A 26577-nucleotide genomic window follows, 5' to 3' on the forward strand; every position below is an offset into this window, starting at 1 on the left:
CACATTTCATTTTTTCCCACTTAAATGTTGTCTACTAAAGGTACAACACCACAGAGGAAAAATTACTTATATCCATCAACACTGGTGAGAACTGAACCACGTGAACTGCTCCTTGATCAGTTGGAAAGGAAACAGCCAGAGCTGTTAACGATGCTAAACTGTTCAGAAAACAATCCAGAAGACACCAGTCAGGTAAAATTTAAAGAATCATAATTTTAGAACTCCTATAGACTTGATGTCATTGATTTCACATGGAGAATTTTATTCTTTTCCTTTTTTTTAATTAAATATATTTTATTGAATTTTTTTTTTTACAGAGAGGAAAGGAGAGGGATAGAGAGCTAGAAACATTGATGAGAGAGAAACATCGATCAGTTGCCTCCTGCACATCCCCTACCAGGGATGTGCCCGCAACCAAGGTACATGCCCTTGACTGGAATCGAACCTGGGACCTTTCAGTCTGCAGGCTGACTATTCTTTTCCTTTCAATTCTACTCTATATCTCATTCATAATAGTTTTCTGACCATTAAATGTGTTTCTTTTAATCTGGACATTTTTTATAATTAGATTAACAGATAAAAATAATATCTCCTTTTTTTAAAATATATATTTTATTGATTTTTTACATAGAGGAAGAGAGAGGGACAGAGAGTTAGAAACATCGATGAGAGAGAAACATCGATCAGCTGCCTCTTGCACACACACCCCCCCCACCCCCCCCACTGGGGATGTGCCCTTGACCGGAATCGAACCTGAGACCTTTCACTTCACAGGCCGACGCTCTATCCACTGAGCCAAACCAGTTAGGGCAATAATATCTACTTTTTAAGTTGTGCTTATGTTCCAGATACGGTTCTAAGCACTGTACATTCACATTTACTGAGTTAATGATTCCCTCAATGACCCTTAGTGGTGGGTGCCAATACTGTTCCCATTTTGTAGGTGAGGAAACTAAGTATTATACAGTCCCGAGTCACAAGGATGGAGTTGCAGTTAGAACCTAAGCAAGCACCACAATCCGTACTCTGAAATACACTGATTATAGAATACTTGGGAAATCAAAAGGGACAAAGGAAAATAAAAAAGCACTATAATCCCATTATTCTGAGAATACCACTTTTAACCTTTTTTTTAAAGGTGCTTCTCTATATGAAAGCATTAAGGATTATTTCATTATTTTGTGGCCTTTCTACTAATTTTGTTGAGGGTTAACTTAAACAGTGGATATTGTATTGTTTTGTTTTTTAATCCTTACCCAAGGAGTGAGGATATTTTTCCCTTTGATTTTTTTTTTCTTTTTCTTTTTTTTCTTAAGAGTGGAAGGGAAGAGGGGTGCGAACGGGGAGGGAGGAAACATTGATTGGTTGCCTCCCGCTAGAGCTTCGCCTGGGACTGGGAATTAAACTTGCAACCAAGGTATGTGCCCTTGACAGGGAATCGAATCTGTGACCTTTCAGTCTGTGGGCTGATGCTCTAACCACTGAGCAAGCCAGAGCTATTGTGTTATTTTCAAAGAAGAAGACTCCCTTGACTTTTGGGAAGATTGTTAAGCCCTTGGACTTAATCACCGACCCAGCTTCTTATTTTAGGACTCGGAAGAAGAAAAGGCAGTTCTGGAGCACACTATTGAAGAACCTGTAAATCAAGAGCCACCTGTAGATGCTAGTGTGGATTGTTCCTCAAGTACAGGGGTCCCGTTTTTCCAGGTACCTGATTATATCCTGTCAGATAACCCTTCCACTTCTGGTATAAGTCTGTCATTGCTAGTCAACATAAAGGCATTGCTCTTGGTAGGTCTTACAGCAAAATATTTTCAGCCATTTGAAATGGCTTGTTAATTTCTCTGATTTAAATTATTTTCACAAATTTGTAACCAGAGTTTTCTGTAGGATAAATAAAGGTTAAATTTGACTTACTCTCCATCTTCAGTTGGTAATCTCCAACTGTCTCTTTCTGCCTCTGACATACTCAGAATGGAGATCGAGAGCAGTCGCTTCCCTTCCCTCCACCTTTGACCTGGAAGTCGTGGAGCCTTTCTCTGCCCAGAATCAGACTGAGAGCTATGAGGTTTAACAGACTGAGAGACTCGAGTTACATTAGTGCTTTCTTCTGCTGAGGCTTTGGCCATGTTAACAATTCCCCCGTGTTTCCTGAGCTCCTTGTGGGCCTTGATCTTGTGCAGTTAAATCCTGTAATGTCTCTTACCCCCTTTTATTTATTTATTTTTATTTATTTATTTTTTTAAAATATATTTTATTGATTTTTTACAGAGAGGAAAGGAGAGAGCTAGAAACGTTGATGAGAAGATGAGAGAGAAACATCAACCAGCTGCCTCTTGCACACTTCCTACCGGGGATGTGCCCACAACCAACATACATGCCCTTGACCAGAATCGAACCTGGGACCTTTCAGTCCGCAGACCGACGCTCTACCACTGAGCCAAACCCGTTTTGGCTCTTACCCCCTTTTATTTATTTTTATTGTTTTTTTTGATCCTCACTGAGGATATTTTTCCATTGATTTTTAGAGAAAGTGGAAGAGAGAGGGAAAGACAAAGAGAATTTGAGAGAAATACATCGATTGGTTGCTTCCTGCACATGTCCTGACCAGGGTTGGGCTGGGGAGGGACCTGTAAGCTAACCGAGGAATGTGTCCTTGACCGGAATCGAACCCTGCAGAACCCTGGTCTGCAGGCCGACGCTCTATCCACTGAGCCAAACCGGCTAGGTCTTTTACTCCCTTTTAAGCCCTTTTGGGAGTATGGCACTATAAACTGCCTAGCACATTTCACCTGTTTTGAAGACGTGAGCCTAGAGTCCAGTCTGTGAAGTAAGGACTCCCTTACATAGGACATGGATGGCTCGGTTTTACAGTTGAAGTGCTGCTCTGACATGTATATACTTATACTGTGTCTGACAGACTTGCAGGTCTTTCCACCAACGTCTGAAGATTCCATCCCTAATTTAAAAAAATACATATTTTTATTGATTTCAGAGAGGAATGGAAAGGAAGAGAGAGATAGAAACATAAATGATAAGAGAGAATCATTGATTGGCTGCCTTCTGCATGCCCCCCACAGGGGATTGAGCCCACAACCTGGCGTGTGCCCTGACTGGGAATCAAATCCTGACCTGGTTCATGAGTCAACGCTCAACCACTGAGCCATGCCAGCCGGGCTCCATCCCTAAGTTAAGCTGTTAAAACTTCTAGCTTAGATTCTATTAAGTTCCTCTCTGTCAGCCTTAAGGCAATTTCATCCCCAAATTTTTTCTCTTGCTTTATTCTTTACTATATCTTTTTCCATTTTTCAATCCTCTCTTCCATCTTACAAAGTTAAGAAAAGGGGGAGAGTTAAAAGGAGATAATTACTTTTGGAAATCGGTTCATTATTATTGTTTAACCAGGCTTAGTGGTTCAGCTATGGTAAGGAAATCCCTACAGTACTGGGAAAATTTGGAATTGGATTTTAGGCCTTTAGCTAAAGGCCTGAAATTATTTTCCCCCTGATAGCATTCTTTTGGGAAGGAGGTGAATTTTCTGGGTTTAAAACTCTATAAAATAGTTTACGATTTGTCTCAGCATTGATAACTAGATCTACAACGATTATCAGCCATCTCTTAAAGCAAGTATGAAGATTTCAATGAAATATACATCTCCAAATGAAATTGGTTTAAATAAAAGATAAAGTTGGAAAAAAAAATGTCTTAAGATAGCCCATATACATCAGATTCTCTGTTTAAAATAGTATTGCCTTTTTTTTTGCATGATAGCAAATCTTTGTTTTCCCAGGATTTCTTCACAGCAGCACTATTGACATTATTAAGCTGGATAGTTCTTATTTGTGGTGGCTGGTCCTCTGTGCCGTGTATTTTATAATATTTAGCAGTATTTCTGGCTTCTACCCATTAGGAGCCAGTAGCATCCCCTAGTTTAACAACCAAAAATGCCTTCGGGCATTATGAACTGTCTCCTAGGTTGGGGGAGAAGGAGCAAAATTGCTCCCTCTTGAGAATCACTATTCTACAGTAAAATCTGTGAGTATGCTTTGGAATATCATATGGAAAATTAATACAGTGGTGCCTCGCATAAAGAACGCCTCGCACAGTGAATGCTGCACACAACGAACTTCATTTCATGATTCATACGACGAACTTCGTTTCACACAACGAAGTCGCCCGAGCTTCCACGACCGCTTCGCCTGAGCTTCCACGATCGCTGCCGATGTATTGCATCCTTCCGCGCAGGCACTGCAGGCAGTTGTTAGTCACTGCGCTTAACTTAAGCACGTATCGCGGCAATCGTTCTTCATTACGAATTAAATCACGCACGTATCACGGCAGTCGTCCTTTTAAGTTAAACTCAATATTTTTTTTATATCATGATGTATCTAAATAAAAATAATAACAAAAAATTTATCTTTTTTTATGTCATCTTAGCATATTTTATGCTACAGAACGAATTATTTTTTTTAACATGTATTGTTATGGGAAAACGCGTTTCACATAACGAACTTTTCGCATAACAAACTTGCTCCTGGAACGAATTAAGTTCGTTGTGTGAGGCACCACTGTATTTCTTTCCACTCCTTCCATTGGTGGTAAATGAAGCAGGCATTCATTTCTATTTGTCAGATTGATTGTTAGTTCAGATTTGTGCTGAGTCTTTTTGGAAGTTCTCTCCACACTTAATTTCTTTGCTATAATCCATAGAACTTTGAAAATATGAGAATAGCTAATAGGTATCAAATGTTACTTTACATTGACTTAATTTATCTCCTTAAATCTACAGCATAAAAAATCGTATGGAAAAGACAAAGAAAACAGAGGCATTAATCCAGTGGAGAGGTCTAAAGTAGAAGAAACTACTGAACAATCTGTTACAAGAAGCAGATTACCTCTACGAGCCCAGATAAATCTTTAGTTAACTCGAGGGTTTTAAATTTTATTTTTAATAAAAATGAAAAAATAAACCCTGTAACTCGAACCTTGAGCCTTGTGTATAGATTAAAAACAAACAGAAAATATCAAGGCAATATTGTAAATTTAGTTGAATTTAATATGTGTTCCCATTTTTTCTGTCATTCCTCTGTAGTTCACTGTGTATTAAGTTGGGTTTCATTTGGGATTTGCATTGAGTAAACTTTCCTTTTATAACATGAAAAATATTTTTGTCTATTACTAAATAGCAAATGTATAGGAGCTGCACTATTCTTCTAGGCTTGAATGGCAACATCACCAATGCTTGGTCTTGGGGAGGACCATCTCCTTTCTTTTATCTTATTTTTTTACTATGATTGAATTATGTCTATATTTGCTCGCCTCCTTCCTTAGACTTTGCCACTCTGCCTTAAGTTCCCTTTCTCCCGTTTTATTTGTCAATAAACCATTTGTAGAGCTCCAGATTGGTATCCATTTATTATGAGATAGCCAGAATTTTACCTTGCTATCTTTATTACTTTTTTTATGGTTATCTCTAAAATCACTGTCAACAATAAACATAACCCAAGAAGGTCCTTTCAATATTTTTAAGTTGTTACCCCCTAGATATGCGTTTCCTTTCTGAGGCCTAACACATGAGCCTCCACAGAGTTCATAAAAATCCCGATTTTTAGAATATAGATTGCTGTTTTGGGAGAACTACCTAAATCTCTGATTAATGACTGTGTGATCCCATTTTAATGCCTGTGTCTTACACAGAAATTCACGGTGGTTTAAGGGCTTTTTGACGTTATTAATTATGACTATAACTTGTATTCTTTTGTTTACTTGATAAAACTGTTGTTCTTTGTATATAATAAAATATGCATATGTGTATTTTTTTTCTATTGAAATCTTAATCTTTAGAAGAGCTTTGATAATTTTTATCTGGCAACCATATTTCTGGAAGTTGAGCTATTTCAACATGAAGAACCAGAACACTTAGAAGGAATTAACTAGTCCTTCTTTATCCACAGTTTTGCTTTGTGGTTTCCTTCACAGTTAACCACTGTCTGAAAATATTAAATGGAAAATTTAAGAAATAAACAATTCATAACTTTTTAACTTGCGCGCCTTTCTGAGTAGCATGGTGAAATTTTGCGCCGCCCTATTCCATCCCACTTAGGGTGTAAATCGTCTTTGTCCAGCATGCCCGGTAGTGTCCGCGATGAGATTGCTGCCATGTAGCGGTGCTTGTTTGTGAGTAACCCTTACTTTTCTTACTGTCCTCAAGGTGAAAGAGTACTGATGCTGGCAATTTGGATATGCTAAAGAGAAGCCGTAAAGTGCATCCTATAGTGAAAAGTTTTCAACATTATAAGGAAAAATATATTCTGAGGTTACTAAGATCCATGGTTACAAATTTTATCTGTGAAATTGTAAAGAAGGAAAGAGAAATTTGTGCTAGTTTTGCTGTACCTCAAAAACTGCACAAGTTATGGCCACAGACAGTGCTTGATAAGTGCTTATTTAAGATGGAGAAGGCATTAAATTTGTGGGTTGAAGACATGAACAGCAAATGTGTCAGAAAACATTGAGCCTATACGAACTCTTTAAGAGATCTTCTGAATGGATAACACCAAGCTATTTACTGCAAACCAGGGATGGTTACATATTTAGGAATAGGTTTTGGTCTGAAAGATAAAAGAATGACTCGAGAGGCTGCTGATGAAGCTGCCGCCAAATTTCTGGCAGAGTTGAAGTTGATGAGATTCCGTTTCAGAGCATCCTCTGGGGGTGGTGGAATGTTCCCCCGCAGGTAAGGGGGGACTACTTTATGCACAGTGAATTTTGTGCCCAAGTGAAGTGTACGTTTAGAAAGGTTTGACTTTGATAGCTAAATAGAACCAAATCCTACTGGAGAATTAGAAAATGGGCTATTTCAAGAAATAAATTTATCTTGCAGAGGTGTTATCTTTTTAAAAATGGTATTTCTCTACAAAAGCAGATGTCAACATAAGCTGTGGATAATACCTAGTAAAATAAATCGCTCTCAGTAAATCCATGATTAAGAAATTTGGTTTTTCCATGAACTTGCTTGCCCCATTATTTCTTACTTGGCAACAGGTATATTTTCAGAGTTATGCAAATTGTATTAAAATTTCTAAGATAAACTTCTATACAGAAACCAGCAAAGGAAGAAAGGCCTTGGAAAAACCCCAGGCTTTAGTTCCATTCCAGAGGGCTACACCGTGGTGTAAGAGGAATGAGAAATAGATTGGTTCTGACGTCCAGCCATGTCTGCTCATTCCCTATTTGAAAGTTATCCAGGAAAGCTGATGCAACTGGTTTAATTACCTGACAGAAGCAAAAATAAATATCTGAAGGATTTAAACATCCAGAGTTTTTTAAAAATATATATTTTATTGATTTTGTACAGAGAGAAAGGGAGAGAGAGAGAGAGTTAGAAACATCGATGAGAGAGAATCATTGATCAGCTGCCTCTTGCACACCCCCTACTGGGGATGTGCCTGCAACCCAGGTACATGCCCTCGACCGGAATGGAAGCCAGGACTTTTCAGTCCCCAAGCCGATGCTCTATCGTCTATCCATTGAGCCAAACCGGTTTTGGCAAACATCCAGAGTCTTAAATTAGCTCGACAAAGTTACATGTGCCGTGTCAAAAAATGACCATTGGCACAAATAGATAGCTTCAAGGACCCCTTCCACCTTAGAAGTAAAAAAAAAAAAAAAATCAGAAACAACCTTGTCAGAATTCTGGGAACATTTACAGCAACCAAAAAATGCTGAGTCAAGAAAAAGGTAAGCTAAAAACTAGGCAAGCTTTTTAGTGTTTTATATGCCCTTGTTCCATCCCCTCCCCAGCCCATGTTTTCGGAGTGACACCTTGGTTCCTGGTCCCAAGGAAGCGGATCTGATCATCTGAAATAATTGTTCTAACCCATCTGACGCCTCTTGTAGGAGTGAAGTAAGGCACTTTGCTTTGTTTCATCTAACTCGGAACTTGTGGGTGAAAGTGGCAGGCATTTCTTTAAAATACTGTAAGGCAAATGAACAACCTGCTGCCTCCTGGGGCAAAGGATTACAGTAAATAAAGGAGTGCCAACATCTGAGGAGAAAATAGGAGAGAGCTTATTAAAGGAAAGTAGGCCATTCAAAAACCATTGTATACCGGGGGATTGGAAAGCCCTTTATGTTCGGGCCAGGTTGCGTGCATGAGAAAGACCCTAAGCTTTTGCTGCTGCCTGATACTTAGGATCAGTACAAGCAGTAAGTGATAACTAAGGCAGATTGAAATGGCCTGCCCAGGCATTTGAAGGTGTGCTCCGACACAGCCAATAGGCAAAGACGGAGGCCTTTTTGTTTTTTAAGATTTCTGGTTTAGTCATTTAAAAAATATTTTTTTATTTTATTGATTTCAGAGAGGAAGAGAGAAACATCAATGATGAGAATCATTGATTGGCTGCCTCCTGCATGCTCCCTACTGGGGATTGAGCCCACAACCCAGGCAAATACCCTTTACCAGAATCGAACCCAGGACCCTTCAGTCCACAGGCTGATTGCTCTATCCACTGAGCAAAACCAGCCAGGGCTTGTTTTAGTAATTTTTTAGGCTACTGGCATTTAAAAAAATGTCAACGCATTAGCTGAACATAAGCAAAAGGAAGAGACTTAGGAAACTACATAAGTCAAAGAATTGAGAATTTATACACACACACACACAAAGTAAAAAGTTTGCAAAAGTCACTAAACAAATTGGTACAGCTCACAGTAAGCAACAAAAACCCTAGGCGTGAAGAAAAAAAAAAAGATTTCCAGCGTTACGACATAATATTCAAAATGTTTTATTTTCAACCAAAAACTAAGAAGCATGCAAAGAAACAAAGTATGGCCCATTCAAAGGAGAAATTACAGAAACCATCCCTACAGAAGCACAAACATTGGACTTTAAGTTAACTGACTCAAATATGCTCATAGAGTTAAAGGAATCCAGGAGAACAAACAGAGGATATCAATAAATAAATCTTTAAAAACCATACAAGTTTTGACCAGTGTGGAGCAGTTGGTTGGGCATCATCGTGTGCACAGAAAGTTTGCTGGTTCAATTTCCGGTCTGGTCCCATACCCAGGATGACGGGCTGATCCCTGGCAGGGGGCGTGCAGGAGGCAGCCCATTGATGATCTCACATTGTTTCTCTCACTCTTCTCTCTCTAGAAAATCACTAAGAAAAATTTTTTTTAAAAAACACCATGCAAATTGATTGGGAGCTGAAAGTTCTAACTGAAATAAAATAAGTCACTAGAGCGTTCCAATAGATGTGAGCCGAATAAACTTGAAGCTAGGTAAGTTGAAAATGTCCTGTTGGAATAGCAGAAAGAGAGGAAAGTCTGAAGGATCACCAAATAGAGCCCAAGAGATCTATGGAGCACAATGCAGCATACTGACCTGTGCAAAAAGGGGAGTACCAAAGGAGAGAAAGGGGCAAAAAGAATACTTGAAGAAATAATGGCTGCAAACTTCTCAAATTTCTTAAACCACTTCAATCTCAACATCCAAGCAGCTCAACAAAGCCAAACTGAATAGAATAAACTCAGAGACCCATAAGACATGATAATCAGATTGTCAGAAGCTGAAGACAGAATCTTGTAAACAGCAACAGGGTAATTTTCAGGATAATGCAAATCAAAACCACAACGAGATACCATTTTACACCCACAAGGATAGCTATAGTGAAAAAATAAAGTGTTGAAGTTTACAACAGAAATTCTTGTACAATGTTGGGAATGTAAAACGGATCAGCCACTGTGGAAAAGCGTGGCGGTTCCTAAAAAAGTGAAACTATCACCACATGACCCAACACTTCCACTCCTATGTGTCTACCCAAGAATCAGAAAAAAAATTCCTCCACACAAATATTTGTACACAAATATTCATAGCAGCACTATCATAATAGTCCAATGGTATTAACAGCCTTAGCGTTCATCATGTATGAACGGGTAAACAAAAGAAGTAAATACAATGGGTTATTACTCAGCCATAAAAATAAAGTATGGATACATGCTACTATTTGGATGAACATTGACAATAAAATGTTAGCCCTAATTGGTTTGGCTCAGTGGATAGAGCATCAGCTTGTGGACTGAAGGGTCCCGGGTTCGATTCCGGTCAAGGGCATGTATAATACCTTGGTTGCGGGCACATCCCCAGCGGGGGTTGTGCAAGAGGCAGCTGATCGATGACTCTCTCTCATCGATGTTTCTAACTCTCTATCCTCTCTGTGAAAAATAAATAAAATATATTTAAAAACAAAAACAAAAAAACAGAAGTACATTTGAGAAATTCACAAACATGAGCAAAATAGACAACACACTACTAAATAACCAATGATCAAAGAAGTTACAAGAGAAGTTAGAAAATATTTTGAGGTGAATGAAAACAAATACACAACATACCAAAACATATGGGATGTCGATAAACAGTTTTAGAAGGAAACTTACAGTGGTCTATGCCTCCATTTATTCCCAACTTTTTTAGCTCTGGGCAACCACTCATCTGCTTTCTATCTCTATAGATTTGTCTGTTCTGGACATTTCATATCAATGCAATCATCAACTATATGGTCTATTGTGTCTGTCTTCTTTCACTCAGCGTAATACTTTCAAAGTTCATCCACAATGTTCATCCATGTCTTAGTACTTTATTCCTTGTTTTCTTTTAAAAAAAACACACAAAACCAACTTTAAAATAATTTATTTTTAGAGAGAGGAAGGGAAAGAGAGAAACAGCGATGTGAGAACAAAACAATGATCGGCTGCCTCTTGCACACCTCCTACCTGGGCATGTGCCCTGATTGGGATTCAAACCAGCAACCTTTCCATGCATGGGACGACGTCCAATCTACGGAGTCACACCGGCCAGGGTGTGTTCTTTCATATCTATATACATCAAAGGCGAATATGCTAAGTGTCCATCCAGGTAATGACATTACGGAATAACGCCCGGCTTCCTCTCCCTAGCAACTACCCTCCTTGCAGTTTCTTCAGCCCAGGAACATGAGTTGCTTTATAGCCAGGTGAAAACATTTCACACTGTAACCAAATGTCTGTGAAGTGTTTTCTCGTGCCTCATCTCATTTGATCCTCACAGAAGTCCTGGAGTAGGTAGATAGGAGACTAGGTGGAATCCTATTTTCTTTCGTTAGCCAGAAAATGGAGATTTAGAAAGTTTAGAAACTTGACCTGACTGAAAAGAAGAAATGGTGGACCTTGAAAATGACCTCAGGTTTTCTCACTGCACAGAATATAGTCAAACACTGCTGCAGTTAAATATTTTACCCTTTGTTCTTCCTGCGTGATCTACAATAATAATCTGCTTTGTGTTGATATTTACAGCTGTGTTGCTAACAATTACTTGAAGAAGCTGGGGTGCTTCACTGGGCTGGAAAAAGTTTAGCTAGTCAGAAAGCAGGTCCAATTAAGCAAGTTTATTCTGTATCTATAAAAGGCTAAGTTGACTCACATGCAGAATACATACAAAGCTCTTGCTGGCACCAATTGCACCTGTGTGTTTCGATCTGTCATTGTCAATCATGCATTTGGTTGACACTTCTATTATCGAGAAAGGGTGAATAGTGATATTAAAGTACTTATTCTAATTAATTTTCTTTCAATATGCATGGATTCATGCACCAGGTAACTAGTTATCAAATAATATTCCATTGCTTGCATATACCACATTTTACCTACCCATTCATCAGTTGGTGGACATTTGGGTTGTTTCCACTTTTTGTTTTTTATGAATAATTCTGCTATGAACATCTGTGTGCAAGTTTTTGTGTGGACATATATATTTCATTTCCTGGGTATATACCCAGGAGAGGAATTGCTGGGTCATGTGGAAATTTGATGTTTAACCTCTTCAGGAACTGCCAGATTGTTTTCCAAAGTAGCTCCTTCATTTTACATTGCCATCGCAACGTATGAGGGTTCTAAATTTCCATACCCTTACCAACATTTGTCAGTTTCTGCTTTTTAAAAAAATGATTATAGCCATCTTACTGGGTATGAAGTGGCACCTTCTTGTGGCTTTGATTTGCATTTCTCTGATGACTAATGATGGTGAACATCTTTTTCATATGCTTATTAGTCCCTTGTGTATCTTCTTTGGAGAAACTTCTATTCAGATCTTTTGCCAGTTTAAAAAAAAAAATTAGGTTCTCTGTCTTTTTATTACTGAGTCCAAGACTTTTTAAGTTGAGCAAATAACTACCATAAGCCCCATCTAAAGCTCCATGGTCAGTCAAATTCACCCACATTATGATACGATGCAAGGTACACTGTAGTATGTAAGATGTGGACATCACCAAAGTGACATCATGGTGACTATTGTCTAGAGCTCTGATCTCATTCATGACATGAACGAGACATTATCCTTTGGTCATATTAGCATTTTGTTAAGATAGTAGAGCCCTAAACCTCCCACTAATAAGTTACATTTTGGTCAAATTTAAACAAAATGTAATACAATAGTTTGATATGTGATTAAATAAATGATTTAGTCATTTCAACAGCTGAAGATAATAAAAATTTTAGTGTAAGTAAAAATAGAACCAATTGTTATAGTTCAATCCATTGATGCATTTCCCTCTGTGTATATTTCATTGTTGAAAATAAGTTGCAAAAAATGTACCTAAGTTCCTAGCAGATAAATCAGAGGTGAGAACCACCTTCTCTTCTTACAAAGTTTGGTCTCTTGCAGAATAGCAGTGGCTAAAATAAATGGTGCCAATTTTTTGGAGTGAGTCTTGTTTAATTCAGAATATAATTAAAATCTCATGTAGCTTTATTGGTTTTAGTATCCAGCAGAGAAAAAATATTGAAACTCCAAGAGATTTTGAATTAAATAGCTACAACAGTTTTGTTTTATTAGTTCTGACTGTGTGAAAAAAATTATAAGGACAACTTTGGAAAAATCTTGTTCTTTTAGAGCCCCAAATGACTTTTAAAACAATAAAACAAACTATAAAACCTACACAAGTGATATTAAAAATTATGTAGTTCAATAAATGTGACATTCACAAATGTGGTTGTAATTTTTTTTTTAAACTATAGCAAAATGAACATGGATCTGACGATTGGATTTAGAAAAGGTAGTGTTATATAGCTTAAGAGAATTAAGTGCTTCAATTTGCTTGTGAGGATTATGTAGCTGAGATGGAATGTTATACCAATGCCTTTTAAAGTCTCCATTCACATCACAGGATCTGTGGCTAAATGAAAGAAAGGGATGATACTTCCTTTTCCTAATTGCTGATTATTTCCCTGGCATTTCCTATTTATTTTTTTAAGCTTTGTAGAGTTATATCTTTTTAGTGGCTGAGTCATACACAGAGCAAATTATAAATCCACACTATTTTTGAAGATGGAGAATGAAGGCTGACTAATACAGGCATTAAATGAATTGTTGCGATAATCGCAATTACTCAATAGGTGGAAGGGGCAGAAAAACAAAGATGAGGGAGGAACATTTTGTGAGAGAATAATAATCCCAGCTATCTGAGTTCAAATCATTGAAAGCCCAAACATAATAAAAAAAAACACACACAAAACTTTTTAAACTGATCTCAGAGAGGAAGGGAGAGGAAGACAGAGACAGAAACATCAATGATGAGTGAGGATGTTGAGAAAAGGGAATCCTAGTACATTGCTAGTGGGAATGCAGAGTGGTGCAGCCACTGTAGAAAACAGTATGGAGTTTCCTCAAAAAATTAAAAATGGAACTACGATTTGACTTAATGATTCTTCTTTTAGAACTATACCTTAAGAAACCAGAAACACCGATCAGAAAGAATATATGCACCTCTATGTTCATAATAGTGCAATTTACAATGGCTAAGATTTGGAAATAGTCCAAGTGCATACCTGCAGATGAGTGGATAAAAATATGTATACATCTATACAATGGAATACTATGCAGCTGTAAAAAAGAAAGATCTCTTATCATTTGCAACAGCATGGATGGACCTAGAGAGCACTATGCTAAGCGAAATAAGCTAGTCAGAGAAAGATAAATATCACATGATCTCACTCATATCTGGAATCTAATGAACAAAATAAACTGAGGAACAAAGTAGATCCATAGACATAGAAGATGAATTTCAGAGGGAAGGCAGGGGTTGGGGGTGAACGGAGCGTGATTAACCAGGGAACTTATGTGCATACTAAAGAGAGACCCAGTGCACAAATTCATGCATGGGTGTGGTCTGGCTGGCCTGCCCCAGTTGGGGCCACAGAGAGGGGATGTGGGAGGTTGGCTGGCCCCACCCTTGGTCAAGGGTGGGGCTGGCTAGGGGGAGAGGCCATATGTCCTGGCCCCTTAATGGAACTCTTGGTCAAACTCCTAGTAGAACAGGCATTTTGCATCTTAGACTTTAATTATATAGGATAGGCATAGCCCATGGGCACAGACAATAGAGTGGTGAAGGCCTGGGGGTGGGGTGAGGGTGGAGTGGAGGGAGTCAATGGGAAAAACAAACAATAAACAAACAAACAAACGGGACATCTGTAATACTTTCAACAGTTAAAAAAAGAAGAAAAAGAAACATCAATTATGAGAAAGAATCAATGATCAATTGCCTCCTTTGGGGGGAGCCCACAACCCAGGCATTTGCCCTGGCCTGGAACTGAACAGAAAGCTCCTGGTTCATAGGTCCAAGCTCAACCACTGAGGCACACCTGCCAGGCCTAACCATAACTTTTGAAGGCACCTTTAAGCTTCAGGTAAGAACTGTCGACAAAACCGGTTTGGCTCAGTAGATAGAGTGTTAGTTTGTGGACTGAAGGGTCTTGGGTTCGATTCCAGTCAAGGGCATATACATTGATTGTGGGCACATCCCCGGTAGGGGGTGTGCAGGAGGCAGCTGATGGATGTTTCTCTCTCATCGATGTTTCTAGCTCTCTATCCTTCTCCCTTCCTCTCTGTAAAAAATCAATAAAATATATTTAATACATAAAATAAAATAAAAGTAGTAGGAATAAGTCCCCCCCCCCTTGGTCTTCTTAAAAAAACAAAACAAAAAACTGTCTTTTCTTTGTCCCCCAATTCTGTGTCTGTCCTTGGTCCACAGAAGTGCACATGTTACTTTTATAATCTCCCAGCACCTGCCAGAATTCTCTATCAGGCCATGTGATGGGAGTTATGACTGGTGGAGAGGGCACAATATCAGACCAGACCCCAGAGGCACCAGGGATCCACAAACAGCCTTCCACAAATGGTTCCCACCTGAACTTGTATGCAGACTCAATAAATAATTCAAATAATTCTGACCTTAAGAAAGTGAGTTTTCATTTTTTAACATTATTTCCCTCTTTACATACACATATCTGAGTGCATATATGTGTTTATACTGAACTATTTGAAAGTTGCAGATATTATAACACTTCACCCCTAAATAGTATGCTTGCACCTCCCCAAAATAAAAACATTTACCCACTATACTAATATCACTACTAACACAGTGAATATTAATTTTTGTTGTTGTTAATCTTCACCCAAGTATTTTTTCCATTGATATATAGAAAAATATATCAATGGAAAAAATTGATCTCTCTCTCTCTCTCTCTCTCTCTCTCTCTCTATATATATATATATATATATATATATATATATATATATATATATATTGATCTCTCTCTCTCTCTCTCTCTATATATATATATTCTCCAAATATCCATGAAGTATACAGTACCATCTCCCTCCAACTCCACCTTGCTCTTCATAGACAATAATATTAGTTTTGTGTGTATATATATATATAGAGAGAGAGAGAGAGAGAAAGAGAGAGAGAGAGGAAGGGAGGGGGAGAGACAGAGAGAGAGAGACATCAATGTGAAAGAGACATATAGATTAGTTGCCTCCTGAACATGACCAGGGGGCGAAGGATTGAGCCTGCAACCGAGGTATGTGCCCTTGACCTGAACTGAACCCACAACCCTTCAATCCAAGGGCTGACGCCCTAACCACTGACCAAACCAGCTAGGGTATGAATATCAATAATGCCATATAACATAGAATTTGTATTCAGTGTTTGCCTGTTTTCTCCCAAAATGCCTTTTGTAGAGGTTTTCCTTTTTAATCCAGAAGCCAATCAACTGGGGTGAAACTATGAAACCTTGTGAAAACACTCATCCTCAACAATGTTTCACTCAATGGTTTTGGCGATTAATGATGACTCTTTCTTGAATAAATTATTACATTTTCTGATCTCCCCCCCCCCCCAATCCTCCTGCGTTTGTTAGCTGGCATTCTTTCAGCATTACCATCCACCATCTCTTTCTCTGAGTATGAACTGTTATAGACAATGTATTATAATCCAGAATGTGTTTTGAGGCTTCAATCACCCAAAATTTGGCCAATGACGACCCTTCAAGGGGGTTCCTGGGTTCTCTCTAGTCTCTGGCAGGAGATGCTCCAGGGCACCATGTACCTTCCTGCCCCTGGCTTAGAATCAGCCGCTTTGTCCAGGACCTACTTTGCTATGAATAGATCCACATCCCTCAATTCTCCAAATATCCATGAAGTATACAGTACTATCTCCCTCCAACTCCACCTCGATCTTCATAGATAATAATATTAGTTTTGTGTATATCTTCCCAGAGAGTTTATATAATAAATCAAAGGCACAGATAACTATTCATACCATCTCCCCATGTTTCAACTCCAATGATAGCATATTACACTCACTGTATTTGTCTATACTTGTAGCTCTTGTCTGTCCTCAGATTCTGAAAGATGCCTATGATCCCAGCCCCAAAAGATTATGAACCTTTAGGCTAAGTCTTTTTTTTTTTTTTAATTTATTTTTATTGCTTTCAGAGAAAAAGAGAGCCGGAGAGAGAGAATTATCAATGATGAGGGAAAATCATCAATCAGCTGCCTCCCGAATGCTCCTCACTGGGGACTGAGCCAGCTACTCTGTGGATGGTTAGCTGGCATTCTGGTTCACAGGTCGACACTCAATTACTGAGCCACTCTGGCCGGGCTAGGCCAAGTCTTAAATTTTCATAGGAGAAAAGCTCAGGAAGGGTGACTTGACTAATTGCACTGGCAACTATTAGTCCCTCTCTAGACTCCTGGACAACTCCTCATTCTTCAAACATCAGTTTAAGCCTCCTTTCCCCAGCTAGCAGCTGATGTCCTCTGACTACAAGATTTCAGACCATGAGGCACTTTTCCTTCATGGCACATGCATAAGTCACTGTATCAAAACTCGTCTCCTGCCTCGGTGCGGACAAGAGCCACATCTGCCTTTGTTCACGGCTGGCACCCAGTAGTTCCTCCACACACACACACACACACACACACACACACACACACACACACATGCATGGAGTGAAACTCGAACTCGGGGTGCGTCTGGCTTCCAGTCCGCGCTTCTTCCTCCTGCAGTCCCGCCGCGGTTGGAGAAATCATTCCAAGACGTAAATAATAATAACAACAATAAAAAACCTCAATAGGAAAAGCTGGGAAGTCTTTTCATTTCTACCATTAATGGAGGACCTCAGCTGAAACTGCTCACCGCGAGGTGTGACGACCGCGGGAGGGCGTCAATCAGGAAAATGCCCCCTTGCCCCGCAGGCGAGCGGGGGCTGCACGGAGCCGAGGCCACACTGGGTAGCGGCGCAGCTTCAATAGGAAACACGTGCAAAGCGGGGAAGTGGGGGTGCGCGCAGCTGCGATCCCCCAGGACCCGGGGCGAGGGGACGCGGAGCCCTCCCCGCTGGGTCGGAGAAGACGGCACAGGCTTTGCCTTGGGGCTCCATCACCCAGAATTTCCCCGATTCCTGCCGGGGAGAGGCTTCTCCGGCGTCCCCGGGGGACCCACCACATGAACCGGGAACCCGGAGCACCTCAAGTCTATGTCTTTTATCCACCGGGACGCACCTAAGGGCCGTGGGTCCCTCTCCTGGGAGCCGCCCCAGCAGCACCCCAGGGCGCTCTCCTCTCCCAAGAGCCAGAGCCGCTCCGGGGCCACAGCGAGCGGCACCGTTACTCCGGGGAGGGCGCCGCCGGCCGGGGAGGGTGCTCGGAGGCCCGAGGAGGCGCGGCCCCGGTAGTGGCCTCGACGCTCCACCAGGATCGAGTCCGGTGACCCCTCGCCTGGGGCCGGGCGCCCTCACCCACCCCGGGCTCCGGCCTGGATCGGTGCTCCCGGAGTTCCAGCAGAGAATGCCCCCCGGCTGTGCTAGGGCTGCCTGAGTCCGCGTTCCCTGCGGCCGGTCCCCTCCCGTCTCCCCGACGAGCGCGGCCCCGGGTTCCTCCGAGGGCGTCCGGGCCGGGGTGCCGCCGGGAGCGCAGAGCCGGGCCCCGGGGCGCGGGGTCCCGGGAGCCTGGGAGCCGGCGCGTCCCGGGGGCGGGCGGGGAGCGCGGCGGCCGGCGGGGCGGGCCGAGGGCGGGCGGGGGCGGGCGGCGGCTCCGGGGCTCCGTGCCATTGGCCGCGGGCCCGGCGGCAGGAAGGGGCCGGAGAGCGCGGCCCCACCCCGCGGCCGCCGAGCCTATCGCCGGGGGCGCGGGGCGCGGATAAAGGTAGCGGCGCGGCGGCGCGGCCGGAGCTCTGCGGGCCGGGGCGCACGGAGCCATGCAGTTCCCGCACCCCGGGCCGGCGGCGGCGGGCGCCGTGGGGGTGCCGGTGCCGCTGTACGCGCCCACGCCGCTGCTGCAGCCCGCGCACCCCACGCCCTTCTACATCGAGGACATCCTGGGCCGCGGGCCCGCCGCGCCCGCCCCCGCCCCCGCGCTGCCGTCCCCCAACTCCTCCTTCACCAGCCTCGCGCCCTCCTACCGGACCCCGGTGTTCGAGCCCACGCCGGTGCACCCCCCCGCCGCCTTCCCGCACCCCTCGGCCGCCGCGCTGGCCGCCGCCGCCGCCGCCGCCGCCGCCTACGGACCCGGCGGCTTCGGGGGCCCCCTGTACCCCTTCCCGCGGACGGTGAACGACTACACGCACGCCCTGCTCCGCCACGACCCGCTGGGTAAGGCGGCCGGGGTCACGGCGGGGCCGAGCCGCGGCGGCGGCGGCGGGGAAGGCGCCGCCCGGCAGGTGGCAGCGCCCCGGCGGCGGCGGGGGCGGCGATAGAAAGTTGCGGCCAAACGCGATCGGGTCGGAGAGCGGCTCCGCGGGCGCGCGCGGGGCCGGGGAGACGCGGGCGGCGGCGGGAGTGACCGCACCGTGACTCAGATTGGTTTTTCCGGGACCTCCCGGCCGGCCGGGGTGCGACTTCGGGCGCTGCCGCCGGGGGATCTGGCAGCCGGAGGCCCTGGTGGGGCGCGCGCGCCGCCTGGGGAGGGGGCCCCCGTGGCTGGAGGGCCGGGGGAGGGAGCGCCCAGGCGGGGGTCGGGGGTCCCCTGGGCTGGAGGGCCGGGGGAGGGAGCGCCCAGGCGGGGGTCGGGGGTCCCCTGGGCTGGAGGGCCGGGGGAGGGAGCGCCCAGGCGGGGGGTCGAGGGTCCCCTGGGCTGAAGGGCCGGGGGAGGGAGCGCCCTGGCGGGGGCTGGGGGGCCGGGGGGCCCCGGCCGGCCCTCCCCTCGGGGCTGGGAGAGCCGCCGCCGCCGGGTCCGGGTGGCGGACGGGGCTGGCCCCGGTTCAAGCAGCCTGTGCAGTGAGAGAGAGCCTGACCCTTTCCGTTCATACAGGAAACCTTGAGCTCTCGATAGGAGTAAATCTGGTTTCAGAAAGCTGTTAAGTGTTTTCCTGGCTGCGCGGAGCAGACCCTTCCCCCGGAGCCGTGCGCGCTGCTGATTACTTTATCGACATCCTCAATACAGACAAATTCAGGAAACACTCGGCTTCTGATAGCCGGGATCCGTTTTTCTGATATTGTTCATTTCCTCTGTGTGGGATGGGACTGTAAGGCAGCTAAAATAACCAGTTGCTTCCTTTTTTTTTTTTTTTGGAGGCTGTTTTGCACCAAGTCTGAAGCCTGACGTAAGCAAAATCTCGAAAAACAACACATAAGACACACACCACACACACACACACACACACACACACACACACACACACACACACACACACAAAACAACAATGCCAGCTTTTCAAAGCGTTTAGGCGCAGGCCCACAGCCCCACGGACGGACGGACGGACGGACGGACACGTCTCCGGAGTGCGAAGGGCAGTGCGGACGCGTTGGGCACAGAGAATTTGCGGGACTTGGAAGGCGCCCTGGCTCCGCGCTCCCTCCCGGCGGCCCAGGGCGCCTCTGGCCCCCGAGGCTTCTTGCCTGGGGCTCCCAGGGTTTTAAATCCCTTTGTTATTGGCAGCTTCTGAAGAGACCCCTGGAGACAACTCACATTTCCATCCATTCACATTTTAATAACCTTAGGATGGTACGGCCTCTACTTCAGTTCTCCATCCTCTCCTCCTTGTTAGAGAGATGAGGTGGAGGATTATATTTTAGTTCTCTCTCTCTTTTTTTAATTATTATATCGTATTTTTTAATCTCAGCCTCGAGGGTTTGTTTGGTGCTGCGTGGCTGTCAGCCTGCTGTGGCGGGAGAGGTGGGGATGGGGTGGGGGTGGCTCCCAGCCGGGCCGGGGTTGGGGGCGAACGTTTCGCCGCGCGCGCCCTGGGCTTCCTTGGGTGACTGCTGGGACCGCGCAGGAGGAAGCGAAGGGTTTTCGAGTTAGACCAACAGGAAACACATTGACGGAAATGTTGCCATAGCCCAGGGGGTGGCTTTAACTGGCCGCCCCCGCGGGCCGGGTGTGAAATCAAAGGAGGCCGCGGCGCCCGGGGCCCAAGATTGGGAGCCCCACGCGCGGCCCAGCGCGTGGCTCCTCGGTCAGACCCCGCCGTGGGCCGCGGCCACAGCCGCCTGTGTGCATGGAACGGCCCGCTCCTCCCCAACAGACACTCCGAGTAGCTGGAAAGTGCAGTTCACCAAAGGGAGAGAGGACCTAGAGGTGCCAACAGTTGTAGTTATAAATTGGAGAGCCACTGGTTTCAGAGGGGCTTGGTATTTTCAGCTCAGCCTAGAATGGGCGTCCTTTTGGCGATCAAAGGATTTGGATGTTGGTTTCCAGCTCTGGGTGTGAAGGTGGTGTGTATGTGTCTGTGATTGTTCAACGTGGTCTCTGTGTATTGCAGGGCAGGGGTGTGACTGGCTGTTGCTGTGTCCCTGGGTGTGCATGTGTATGGGTGGTCCATGTGCCGGTGACGGTAGATGGACGGGTCTGGTGGGGTGGTGTCCTCCTGAATCTCCTCACCCGCTCCGCCACCCCCAGGGCCAGGGAGTTAGTTGTAGGGTCACCAGGCAGCTGCGCCAGGGCCATCACTCACCAGCCCTCTCTCTGCCCACAGGCAAACCTCTGCTCTGGAGCCCCTTCCTGCAGAGGCCTCTGCATAAAAGGAAAGGCGGCCAGGTGAGATTCTCCAACGATCAGACCATCGAGCTGGAGAAGAAGTTTGAGACCCAGAAATACCTCTCCCCGCCCGAGAGGAAGCGTCTGGCCAAGATGCTGCAGCTTAGCGAGAGACAGGTGAGCACGCCGGGCTGCCGGGCAGGCTCTCCCGGGGCAGGCAACGAGAGCAGAGGGGAGCTGTGGAGCCACGGTGCCAGCCTGCTCCGGAGCCTGGCTGTCCAGTGTCTGGGGCTGTGGTCCGCTGTGGAGCCCAGAGTCTGCCTCCTCCCCACCACGTCTCTTGGGATCCAGGGCTGGTGACAAGTTTTCTGTCTCTTTTTTCCTGTATAGGTCAAAACCTGGTTTCAGAATCGACGCGCTAAATGGCGGAGGCTAAAGCAGGTATGGACATGGTTCTGTTTCTATGGAAATAAATATTTTTTATCAGGTTATCTCCACGCGAGGCCTGTTCTATAGGTTGTATGCAGAAGTCATTTGAGAGACTATTTAACCTCTTCACCTTGATTAAAAAGGCAAATAGTCTTTGCTGAAATTCAGGATGAGTTGCTCAGGTGGCAGTAATGCTAAAAGCACCTAATGCAGTTCCTATGTCAATTATGCTTGGGTTTTCACACACTGGCTAGTAAAACTCCTGGCTAATTGTTTTATAAACCCCATATGTTGTTTATCTAATTAACGCAGGAAAGATAAAGTAATTGACAGTAAATGACTTAAGCAAGTTATCTTTGGGAGAAAATTGTTTCTTTTATTGACACAGCCATAATAAAACCAGTCAGAGCTCAAGGGTAAATATAAGGAAATAAACACCTTTAAGTCTTGTTTGCACTGTTTTTAAAGAATTAAATATCAAAGAGTTTAAAAATTATTTCCCATCTAATGCCAGCTCTTAAAAATGAATATAAAAAACATGTAAGAGAATATCCAAGCCTGTTTGGAAAGTAGCTTAAGCTTTCTAACAGTCTTTCTTCCTATGACCTTGTTACGCAATAAGTGATTAAAAAAAAAGTAAAGGCTAATTCAGTTTTTAAAAGTTCTTAACTTAAGGCTGAAGATTTATTTATGAAGTCCTAATCAGGATGACTTCTCCAGAGTAACCTGCAATTGCTGAATTGTTCATTTGCCAATGTATGTGTAGTTTATATAATAGTAAATAAAATATATATATATATATTTTTTTTTAGTAAATAAAATATTTTTGAAACAATGGTACAAGTTGGGAAATTGAAAGCAGTGTGCATTTTTAAATGTAGTAACCATAAAAGTTTTTCATTAAAAACAAGATAGTGTTACAAAGAACATTTGGAAACAGGAAATAAAGTTCATTTCATTTTTCTAATGTGATTTAATTATTTTCAGGTTTCCCTCAATTTCTGACCTTGTGCATATATTTGTTACATAGATCCAAGCCTGGTGAATCTATTATTCTATAAACTTGCTTAAAAAAACACACAACAACATACTTTATAATATTTCTATATAGTGTTTATGTCCATTTTAGACAAACACAGGATTAAAAATTTACTAGCTCATTTAGTTCTTGGTCAAAAGTGGTACTACAGTTTATTAGGGACTTTTAAACTAGAGACACCTATGTAATATGGGAATATTTTAAAGAAATTCCCCTCAGATTTTAAGTTATAATTGTTTCTCTTCTCAGTTGGCAACATTCTTCCAGTTCTACATTTATTTATTTGCCATGATTTTGTAACCTGTTACACATATTTATGTATGTTTATAAACATACTCCAGAAAACAGATGAAAAAGATTCAATCTAATAATTTGAAATTTTTTCCTTAATCACTATTTAGCATTCATTAAAAAAAAAAAATGTCTAGTCCTAGCCAGTTTGCCTCAGTATTTAAAGCATTGATTCACTGACTGATGAGTCTTAGGTTTGATTCCCAGTCAAGGGCATGTACCTCTGGTTGCAGGATCGATCCCCACTCTTTGTTGAGGTGTGTACTGGAGGCAACTGGTGTTGATCTATATCACTCACATCGGTATTTCTCTCTCTCTCTCTCTCTCTCTCTCTCTCTCTCTCTCTCTCTCTCTCTCTCTCTCTCCCTCCCTCCCTCCCTCCCTCCCTCCCTCCCCTTCCTCCCTTATACTTCTCCAAAAATCAATGGAAAAAAAATATCCTCAGGTGAGGATTAAAAAAAATGTCTAGAAGGCCCTGTTAATTGGCCAAATTTAACTACAATATTTGAAGAATGATGATGCTGTGTATCTGCAGTGGTCTGATTTCTCCCTCCCATCCCCTAAACTTTTAAGAATCTTCAGATCATCAAGATTTGGGCTGGAATTTTTGACTTAATACCTTTACAGTTATATTTGTGATTGGTTGTTCTTATTTGGCAAGAGTATAATCTTTCTCTGATAGGAAAAGAAGTTTTTCCAAAGTGAGAAAAAGAGTATGCCTTATATATGTAGAGTCTATAAGCTAAGAGCAAAGGATAAACTAAAAATTAAAAAGGTGGTAGAGGGCAAAAAGCCTTTGATTTAGGTCTCACCTTTTTCCTATCTCACGATCCACCCATCTCCATTTCCATCCTCTTCAGGAGAACCCTCAGAGCAATAAGAAAGAGGAACTGGAAAGTTTGGACGATCCCTGCAGCCAGAGGCAGGACTTGCCCTGCGAACAGAACAAAGGTGCTCTGGATAGCTCTCAGTGCTCGCCTTCCCCTGCCTCTCAGGAGGACCTGGAGTCCGAGGTCTCAGAGGAGGATTCTGACCAGGAAGTGGACATTGAGGGCGATAAAGGCTATTTCAATGCTGGATGATGATCACTGACACGGGCACCTTCAGAAAACTGGACTTGGGAATGATATCTGCAACAGGAAATCTCTGCAGACAACCGGCAAACTGTGTGGGAGAGGAGATCAGTTTGCTGGCATTCTGGGAACCGAACACACTTGGTGCACTGGCTAACTAACAAGCTCACCTTGAAACCTTAATTTTGACCTAAAGCAATTTATATATTGATTTTCGTTTGTACCATAAGGGGACTTTTCACTGGTTAAATTTACCCCCTTTTTAAAAAGTAAAATTCCCCCCCCCTATTTATACAAAGTAATTTTGAATATTTTGGTTGACTTTTTTAAGTTATGACTTTAAAGATTTTAATGGGACCTTCTTGAATAACTTTCCTATAATCTGTATCTTCATCCCACGTAACAGAAAACCAAAGGGTACCCCACATTCAGAGGTATGCCTTGGAAAGGGGGCCCACATTTCGGGCAGCCTTGAAATATTTTAAAAGGGAACATTCTTTACTTTATATTACGTTCTTATACCGCTGCCTTAAATCCAAAAGCGGCTCAGAGCTCATCTCCGGGATGTGTGTGCCTTTTGTTAGAAAGAGATAGTTGGTAATCTTAAAATGCTTGTCTTGCACTATCACTTAGTACCTGTTTGACTAAGGTGCTAAGGATAGTGCTGCCCAATCCAGGCAGAAAAACTGACTCCTTGGCGACTGAAATTACTAGTAAGCCCAGGAACTAGGAATCGCAGGTTAATGAAATGTAAGTAGACTGTAGATATTGTGTTTTACATCAAACAGTGTTTATAATGTGTATATGTGTATATATAATTGTTCCACTGTAAAAAACAAACAAACAAAAAAACATGGCCAAAATATTTTTTGTGTGTTTTTTAATGAGTAACCTGCCTATAAAATAAATCTGTTGGTGAGATGACTGTCTTCGTCAGACCTCTCCTTCGGTTAGAACAAATCTGCACTCTTACACCTGCCCCGGGTGCCCTGCGGGGGTGCTGGGGTGCCAGTCTCCGTGCTGGGCGCTGACCCCACCCGCCCGCGCAGAAGCCTCGGGCGGTGACGGCGCTGGGGCTCCAGCAGCCGGAGCACCGGGGGCGCGGGCTGGGCCTGGGCGGGCGCGCGGGGCCCGGGCAGGTAGGTTCGGGCCTTTCCCCAGGTGTGTGCAATGGATGGGTGTGTGCGCGGGCGGCTGGGGCTGCGGGGGAGGCTCCGGCAGGCAGGTCGGAGCCCAGGGCGCCCCAGGAGGCGGCGGCGACTCCGCAGAGTCCCATTGATTCGCCTCGGCTGCCACCTGGCCCGGCCGCTGTCCTTGACCGACCTGAGTCAACACTGCGCCCTCCCCTGGCTGCCCAGCGGGGCTGGGGGGCCGCTTAGCCCGGGAATGGGGGCCCTGGCCGGGAGCAGCGGGAGGCAGGGCCGCTAGGACAGCAGTTCCCATGCCTCCGGGAACTGCAGAGTCACCTGCGGAGCTTGCTGGAACTCCTCCCGCCGGACCTGCACCAGCGTTCCTGATTTGTTGTTGGAGTGACAGGGAAGGTGCATTTCTAACAAGTGCTCCGATGAGGTCAAAGTTGCTGGTGGGGGACCAAGCTTTGAGGACCCCTGTTCTTTAGTGGGCTGGAATTTGCTCCTCAATTCCCACCGCTCACTCCTCCTTCACCTGCTTAGAGAGGGGAAGAGGGAAGCCGGGAAGCAGGGCCTATCCGAATTTGACGGTTGAGGGGAGGGAGCAGGGTCAAGGAAGGGACGCTGTGACATAGGGAGAATGAAAGTGCTGACAGTGGGGGTGAGGACGGAGAGAAAGGGTGAGAGAAAGGGTGGGCTGGGGTTTCCGATTGGCCTAGGGTATTGCTGTTCTGCATCTAGCTGCTTGCCTGATGGTCCAGGAAAAAGAGGAGAGTGACCTGTAGGAGGAGAAGCCCAGAAATCTCTTCTAACCTATGTCTCCATGGGGGCCTCCAGATGCTGTGCGGTGGGTGCCTCCTGGCAGAGGTTCTGTGCAGGTGGCTGGCCAGCGCTGTGGCTCCCCAGATGTGGGCCCTCAGGTGAAGACAGAGTGAAAAAGTCACTGCTCTTGGGGGGTTGTTGCATCCTTGGAATGGGCTGGAATTGCCTGTGAATTGAGATGAGTGTGGCCCCCTTAGGCAGGGCGGTGTGCATAGGCCTGGAAGCGTATAGATCTGAGTTGAAGCTTTAGCTCTTGCTGAAACCGGTTTCGCTCAGTGGATAGAGCCTTGGTCTGCAGACTGAGAGGTCCCAGGTTCCATTCCGGTCAAGGGCATGCACATTGGTTGCCCGCACATCCCTGGTGGGGGGTGTGCAGGAGGCAGCTGGTCATGTTTCTCTTTGTTTCTCTCTCATCAACGTTTCTAGCTCACTATCCCTCCCCCTTCCTCCCTATAAAAAAATCAATTATATATATATTTTAAAGAAGTTTTAGCTCTT

The 26577-nt window shown here is 44.2% G+C and overlaps 2 protein-coding genes across 4 annotated transcripts in view; both read left to right on the forward strand.

Moving 5' to 3' along the window:
- KIF11 (kinesin family member 11) overlaps window positions 1-5925 on the forward strand; it is a 43277-nt gene extending 37352 nt beyond the window's left edge. Inside the window, exons 20-23 of one of the 3 annotated variants that reach the window (XR_004988088.2) lie at window positions 41-192; window positions 1591-1707; window positions 4790-5510; window positions 5620-5925. Coding sequence is in view for 2 of the 3 variants with exons in the window: in XM_036438556.2 (XP_036294449.1) it covers window positions 41-192; window positions 1591-1707; window positions 4790-4921 (401 nt within the window). In the remaining variant the exon portion in view is untranslated. Of the gene's footprint in view, window positions 1-40; window positions 193-1590; window positions 1708-4789 lie in introns of all 3 variants that reach the window. The other 2 variants (XM_036438556.2, XM_036438557.2) reach the window with 2 other exon arrangements.
- A 12547-nt stretch (window positions 5926-18472) lies between these two features.
- Window positions 18473-25052, forward strand: HHEX (hematopoietically expressed homeobox). The gene is made up of 4 exons (XM_036438563.2): window positions 18473-18969; window positions 21294-21472; window positions 21686-21736; window positions 23915-25052. The coding sequence occupies exons 1-4, from the start codon at window positions 18576-18578 to the stop codon at window positions 24134-24136; spliced, it is 846 nt and encodes a 281-aa protein (XP_036294456.1). The 5' UTR covers window positions 18473-18575; the 3' UTR covers window positions 24137-25052.
- Window positions 25053-26577: the final 1525 nt, after the last annotated feature.

The sequence above is a fragment of the Pipistrellus kuhlii genome, unplaced genomic scaffold (assembly GCF_014108245.1).
Source record: "Pipistrellus kuhlii isolate mPipKuh1 unplaced genomic scaffold, mPipKuh1.p scaffold_m20_p_15, whole genome shotgun sequence".
NCBI lineage: Eukaryota > Metazoa > Chordata > Mammalia > Chiroptera > Vespertilionidae > Pipistrellus > Pipistrellus kuhlii.